At 43.1% G+C, this 7711-nt stretch overlaps 1 protein-coding gene across 1 annotated transcript; it reads right to left on the bottom strand.

Annotated features, from left to right (window-relative positions):
- Nucleotides 1-551: 551 nt before the first annotated feature.
- LOC137595052 (G-protein coupled receptor 61-like) lies at nucleotides 552-4774 on the bottom strand. The gene is made up of 2 exons (XM_068314852.1): nucleotides 4310-4774; nucleotides 552-2168 (listed from the first exon to the last, which is right to left on the bottom strand). The coding sequence occupies exon 2, from the start codon at nucleotides 1953-1955 to the stop codon at nucleotides 552-554; it is 1404 nt and encodes a 467-aa protein (XP_068170953.1). The 5' UTR covers nucleotides 1956-2168; nucleotides 4310-4774.
- Between the last annotated feature and the right edge of the window lie 2937 nt (nucleotides 4775-7711).

Genomic DNA, 7711 nt, shown 5'->3' with positions numbered 1-7711 from the left:
TTCTTTACACCAAAGGCAATTTGACCAATAACAGAACTAAACTTCACAATAATGAAGTAAATTACTAGGGGAAGTCAAAGAAATTTCAGAAAAATGTTCCCTAATTTAATATCAAAAGACAAAAAAAATTAATGCTGAAATTTATTTTACTTATCTTATTGAGCAAAACATGGAATTAATGTTCTTGTGAGCCTTATTATTTGCATTTGAAAGAGGCTTTAACAAGTCACATCAATATTAATTCACTGAGTCATTATCTGTACAGGGCTGAGAGGTTGTGTGGAATGTTTTAAAATCTAGCAGTAATTTCCCTGTTCTGAAACAACGGCTTGAAATCTCAGACAACTACATGTAATGTTATCATTGAGACTGTCTGTGGATGAAATCTTATGAGGCCAGTGCAATGATTCAAAGACACAAGTCACTTCAATCAACTGCTGGAATGACTTCAGTAAAAACAGAGAAACGTGTTTTCACTGAAATAACTCCTGGAAGTGTACATCTGGATGATCAGCATCAGACTTATTTTTAGAAAATATCGCTGCTAAAAATTAATTGTCTGTATGTATGTGGTTGTTTTTTGCATTTTCACTCTCGATAAACTCTGGAGTCTCCTCTGCAATTTGTCCAGGGATACGGAAATCAATTGGCATGGGCTCCACTGGCTCCGGTGGTGAGGACTGAGCCACTGGGCAACAGGCCGCCCCTTTGGGACTGGAGGTGCTGTGAGAGATTTGAGGATCTAAGTTGCAGCCAGTTCCCTGAAGAAACTGAAGGAAATTCTCCTCGATGGATCCTTCACGGCTGGGTAGTCTGTCCTCCACATCAACCCCTGCTCTAAGAAACAGACAAGGCAGATGCTTCCCCAACTCCTCCCGGATCTGTCTGTTGAGACAGCCATAGAAGAAGGGATTGGAGGTGAAGCAAAAGTAGCCAATCCAGGTGACCACCTCCTCCAGAGAGGCTAATGTGGCTGGGGGACTGGCAGCCAGTGCAGAATACAGGTGGAATGAAAAGTAGGGCAGCCAACAACAAAGGAACTGCCCGCCTACTGCTGCCAATACGGCTGCAGCCTTTCCTCCTCCAGAGGGGCGCTGTGGGGTGGCTCTGCCTGTCCCAGTTCCCGTTCCGGAGCTGGTAACCATTGTGGAACGGCTGCTGAGTGATTCTGATCGCTGGCGACGAGGCGTGTCCATCCAGGTAGGCAAAGGCCCATGGTGCATTGCTGCTACACGAGCAACTTTGAACATATTGCAGTACACGACAAGAATTACCAGGAGTGGACACAGGAAATACACCAGAGTGAACAGGATCATGAAGGCCAAACGGTTTGAGCCTCCCCCTGTCCAGTGAAGAGAGCATCGCCTGTGACCCTGAGGAGGGGGAGAAGAGACTGACCCGCCTTCTGGTCCCCCAACCTCAGAACTTTCTAGAAAAGGAGTTCTTCCACTTTGAAGGAACCAAGCAAGCAGTGGCAGAGCAGACATGGCCAAGGCTTTAACCCATATCCCTATCAACACAGACGCCACAAGGCCTACAGTCATCTTTACTTCATAGCGCATGGGGTGTATGATGTAGTAATACCGCTCCACATTGATGACAGAGATAGAGAGGATAGCAGCGCTAACCAGGCACACACTGAGAAAGAGGTAGCTCCGGCACAATGCCTCCCCAAAGAAGGCTCGGCTTGAGAGCATGCCGAGGGGCATCAGCACCAGGGCTGCCAGTAGGTCCACCACACACAGGTGGAAGACGAAGGCAAACTTGCGTAACTGTGGGGATTTGGCAATGACGGCCATGACAGCGACGTTACCAACCACAGCTAGCAGATCCATAAGCAGCATGGCCAGCAGGGCTATGGACTGGGACAGAGCCCAGCCCTCAGGCAGAGATGAGGCAGACATGTTGGACATAAGCTGTGAAGGTGGGTGGGAGGAGTTCCACATTGGTTCCATTGAAGATAGAAATGAAGTAGGCTAACAGGATCAGTCACAGGCCCATCACCCATCATTCAAAGCCAGGAAGTACGGTCAGAAAACAGTGTCTTGAAAAGGAGGTCAGAAGATGCCTGGTAGTGGAGGATGTTGCTGTGACCACCAGGAGTTTCCAGATTTTATGATTCCCATCCATTTACACAGTTTTCACATTGTCATGAGTTACAACCCACCCTAAAAACAAAAGAGAGAGAAAGATGAAAGACTTTGTGAGTGTGTGTTTGCATGTGACCTCTTATTTTTAAAGATTAAATGAAAGAATCCCCGTATGAAGATGTTTGTGCATCTTGTGGGGGGTTTTTTGTTTTTGTTTTTTGCTGCAGCCATAAAGAAAAAATTAACTCGGATAAAACTGCATAATATCATAAAATGTAATGTTACTGACAGTTATACATCCAGCCCTTAAACCAGTCGGCCCAATTAGGTGTGCATTATTCTGTGAAGTCGTTTTTGCATCTGGCTCACTAAACTGATGTGAACCATCATAAATCATCATTTAAAAGAGTTGAGCTAAATGAACAAACCACAAAACGCTAGCAAATGATATCAAAAGCACATTCGTATGATCAGACAGGTCCTCCAAATCCACAAATTAAGGTTTTTGAACAACCTACTTCCGACATTGTGATCTGTAGTAGAGCAGGGAACAGGTAGAGGAGAAGCTAGAGAGGTGGGGGTTTGTCCTGGAAAGGAGAGGAATGAAGGTTAGCTGCAGTAAGACGGAGTACATGTGTGTGAATGAGAGGGACCCAAGTGGAAGAGTGAGGTCACAGGGAGAAGAGATCAAGAAGGTGGAGGATTTTAAGTACTTAGGGTCAACAGTCCAGAGCAATGGAGAGTGTGGAAAAGAGGTAAAGAAGCGTGTACAGGCAGGATGGAACGGGTAGAGAAAAGTGTCAGGTGTGATGTGTGATAGAAGAGTTTCAGCTACAATGAAAGGAAAGGTGTACAAAACTGTGGTGAGACCAGCGATGTTGTTTGGTTTAGAGACTGTGTCACTGAGGGAAAGACAGGAGGCAGAGCTGGAGGTAGCAGAGATGAAGATGCTGAGGTTCTCTTTGGGAGTGACCAGGATGGACTGGATCAGGAATGAGTACATCAGAGGGACAGCACATGTTAGAGGTTTTGGAGATAAAGTCAGAGAGGCCAGACTGAGATGGTTTGGACCTGTCCAGAGGAGAGATAGTGAATGTATTGGTAGAAGGATGCCGAGTTTTGAACTGCCAGGCAGGAGGCCTAGAGGAAGACCAAAGAGGAGGTTAATGGATGTAGTGAAAGAGGACATGAAGGTAGTTGGTGTGAGAGAAGAGGATGTAGAAGACAGGGTTAGATGAGGCAACTGATTCACTGTGGAGACCCCTGAAGGGAAAAGCCTAAAGGAGAAGTAGAAGAAGAACGACCTACTTCCCCTTATTTTACTGATATTGCAGTAAAAAGGTCAGAGACAAATATTTTTTATGCACAGATCCTACAATAGCTAAATGCATACTAATTCCCATAAACTAATACTATCACAGAATAAGTAATAGTTACCTCTATCACATCTGCCCCTGCTGTGAGAGCTCTCAGTGGATTTGTTTCCCCGGTGTCAAAATTGATTGGGTTTGGACACTCTATTTCAGTCAATGCTAAATTGTATCCCAGCATACATGTGATCTTTTATGATGTTGCTTGTGTTTCTGTACTACAGCAACACATATGCCACTGTGGAAGCCCTGAGCACTTAGCATGAGTAATTTTGTGTTTTTAAAAGGGAAAATGGGAAGATATTCATTGGTCACACAAGATGTCTTTGCATTTACACGCCTAACTAACACATACAATAAACAGACATGAGTGACTGCTTCTATATATATATATATATATATATATATGTGTCAGAACGTGAAAATCCAGTTGCAGCCACTGTGACAAAAGTACGGGATGTTCTGTCTCCTGTCTACAGTGATGAGGAATTAGGTAAAGAATGAGTTTTGAACTCCCTCGTCACTTATGAATGACTGCCCTCAGTCAGAAACATCTCTAAACCACACATTGGGGTTCTCCCAAGTCAGTTCCCTTCTGCCTGGTCTAGTCAAGTATTCCTACCACCTACTCATTTATATATTAATGATTAATGCATTACACCCACTGTATGAAGCAAGAACCACATTCTACATATGATGCTACAGCTGAATTAGATATGCCGGTGCACTCAGCTGCACATCAGCAGATTAGAAGAAGATGATGAGAGCAAGTAAGAAAATGTGGTGAGAATAAAAGAGCAAAAGGGGAAGGAATCAGAGAAACAGTAGAAGACAGAGGGAATTATGTACCTGAATCAGAGTGTTTCCTGATGCAGCTGTCTGCTGCTTTGGTCTCTAAGGAAGAGAACCTGGTGTAGCTCCCACTGCTGATGTATACAGTGGACGTCAATCACTGTACCTTGCAAAAGATGTTGATGTACTTCCTATACAAGCCTGTCTGTCTCCTCAGCCCTGATCTTTGTCCTGTCTCTCTTCCTGGATGATTTCAGCAGCAGAAGCTAACATTTTTCTGAGACGATGCTGATGTAAATGCTTGTAAAGGCACCAGCTCACTCCCTACTTTCTCCTCCACTCACACACAGTGACTGCAGAGATGGAGCAGGAGGCAGCAGGAACAGGACCACCATTCCTTCCACCACAGGGTCCTAGTGTCCATGCAGCATATTCAGAATTTACCTTACACAATAAGGAGCAGAATAGGTTGGATATAGGGAAGTGTAATTCTTCATATCAGTGTGATGTGAGGGTTGACATTTGAACGCAGCACAAATGCACTTTATAAACATTATCTTACTGAATGCTTTACAGTGTCAGCATCTTGTGATGTAATGTATGGAGTGTGATGTAAGCCAGCTAATCTTAGCAGCTTTGCATGCTGGTGAGAGCCTGATAGGGCTGCCACGGGACAATTAATCTGCTAAATTTAACTTCTCTTTTAATGTATGATGTGGCAATGATATTTAGACCAAGTGGTTTTTAGCCCCCATAACATGGAGAATCTTGCAAAGCTGTTTTTTGTTTTTTGTTTCTTTGTTTTTTGTAATCATCCAAATTATTTTCTGCTATTTAGATTTTAGAAAAATTAGCATGGCTTTTAGCATTTAGTCTTACTGTATACATGCATGAGGGCAAATATTTCAATCTTCAGTGACCACTGTATGTTTGCTCTTAATATAGGAATGAGTATAAGGATTCCTGATACTTGTGTGTAATCCATTATTTTATCCTTCTCTCCCAGTTTATTTATTTTAGTCTGAGTAATCATTCAGGTAGTAATTTCATGGATTAAAGTGTCCTCCAGTACAAGATTTACTGAGGCAGCGAGACATTGATTAGGCCAGGCCTTAGCCTCTACCATATCAGCTTCTCAAACTGGGGCTCCTGTTGCCACGGTGATCTTTTTCATATACAGTCCATCTCATTGCTCTCACTACGGAAGACAATGAAATCTGGGCAAATGTGAGTAAGGCTACTCTAGTGAAGGAGTAAGCATGGAGCTTCTAGGTTCTGGGTGTATTTCATTTGCATTTGTAAGGTTCTCCATGATAACACAAGATTTGCATTTTATGGAAATTACATCTAGCACCTCTTCCACCTTTAGAAAGCATGTTTTAATTTGTAACACTGCTCTAGAACTGATAGATTGATCATATTCACTAACAGCCTTCATATAATAGTGACACTGACTATGTCACCCCCAGAACTGAGATGCTCTGTATGAGGTTTTACCTCTTTAGGTAAGGGCAAATTGACAAGAATTGAACTGTTTCTGACAAAACAACCAATTGATTGATCAAGATGACATGCAAATGAAATGCAAATAAATGTGAAATGATACTAAAGATAGCACAACATTAGTTGTAGTACTACAGTATATCACATTGTGTAAAATAACAGTTCTGTCTAAAGCTTAATCTCTTTTATTTCTCAGAGCTGTGCATCACAGAAGCCTTTACCCCTGTTTGTAATCACAATATGAAACTTACCTAAACCTTACTGCTTTATAGAGCTGATGTCATCTGTCACTGCTTCAGTGCTTCAGAAATGAAACTTGTCCAGAACAAAATACATTACAGGTGTGAAGAGAGATAGTGATGACTACTGTTGTCATGGTGAATATGTATCTGGATGTCTGGTGACACCAAGAAAAGATTGGAAACACACACATGCCTGTGTAACAGTAACAAAACTAAAATAGCAATACCGCTCCATCTTTTCATCTTCCTGCAGGCAGATACGCTGTGTGTGTGCATGTATATGTGTGCGTGCGTGGGTGTGTGTGTGTGCATGCGCGTGCGTGCGTGTGTGTGTGTGTGTGTATCAGGTGTTGACTCATGACAAAAATAGCAGAGTCTTGCTCGGTCGGCAGCACCAATTGCTGCTACCACAAATACAATGGTTTCTATGGCAACCTTGAAAATAGACTCTACATTCGCACTCAGAAATAGCGAAAGACGCTGCAGTAACCCCAGAGCCCTGGTTGCCAATAATAACTATGCATAGATATGGACACACAAATATCAGCTGCTTTCAGGAATAACACTCTGTCATTACATTTACCAAAACATAATTAGGCCAACCCACACTGTGTAGCTAAAAATCTAATGCACATTAAGCACTGAGTGCACAGAGACATGGGAGCACATTTACCTGTTGTTTAATAGCAAAGCACAAGGTGAGGTAAAACAATGTCTGTCACAGCACATTAAGAACAATCTGGCATGTTATGTGTTCAGATATTTTAAATGTGTATATATCCCTATGTGTAATAATCTAATTGTAACATGTATTTGTTACATGTTTTGATGCATTTTTATGCTTTCAAAAACATTCATGTCTGAATTTGGGGGGGCTTGGAATGGATTAGGGCATTTGCATGGAAAACGCGTCTCTACTTACGAAATAGATATACTTTATTAACACAGACGCCACATCAACACAGACGCCACAAGGCCTACAGTCATCTTTACTTCATAGCGCATGGGGTGTATGATGTAGTAATACCGCTCCACATTGATGACAGAGATAGAGAGGATAGCAGCGCTAACCAGGCACACACTGAGAAAGAGGTAGCTCCGGCACAATGCCTCCCCAAAGAAGGCTCGGCTTGAGAGCATGCCGAGGGGCATCAGCACCAGGGCTGCCAGTAGGTCCACCACACACAGGTGGAAGACGAAGGCAAACTTGCGTAACTGTGGGGATTTGGCAATGACGGCCATGACAGCGACGTTACCAACCACAGCTAGCAGATCCATAAGCAGCATGGCCAGCAGGGCTATGGACTGGGACAGAGCCCAGCCCTCAGGCAGAGATGAGGCAGACATGTTGGACATAAGCTGTGAAGGTGGGTGGGAGGAGTTCCACATTGGTTCCATTGAAGATAGAAATGAAGTAGGCTAACAGGATCAGTCACAGGCCCATCACCCATCATTCAAAGCCAGGAAGTACGGTCAGAAAACAGTGTCTTGAAAAGGAGGTCAGAAGATGCCTGGTAGTGGAGGATGTTGCTGTGACCACCAGGAGTTTCCAGATTTTATGATTCCCATCCATTTACACAGTTTTCACATTGTCATGAGTTACAACCCACCCTAAAAACAAAAGAGAGAGAAAGATGAAAGACTTTGTGAGTGTGTGTTTGCATGTGACCTCTTATTTTTAAAGATTAAATGAAAGAATCCCCGTATGAAGATG

The sequence above is a fragment of the Antennarius striatus genome, chromosome 5 (genome assembly GCF_040054535.1).
Source record: "Antennarius striatus isolate MH-2024 chromosome 5, ASM4005453v1, whole genome shotgun sequence".
Classification (NCBI taxonomy): domain Eukaryota; kingdom Metazoa; phylum Chordata; class Actinopteri; order Lophiiformes; family Antennariidae; genus Antennarius; species Antennarius striatus.
This window is presented reverse-complemented; position numbering and strand designations above follow the sequence as displayed.

Excerpts from the sequence above, each read along its gene's own strand:
- LOC137595052 (XM_068314852.1), bottom strand. The coding sequence starts at position 1,955 with ATGGAACCAATGTGGAACTCCTCCCACCCACCTTCACAGCTTATGTCC.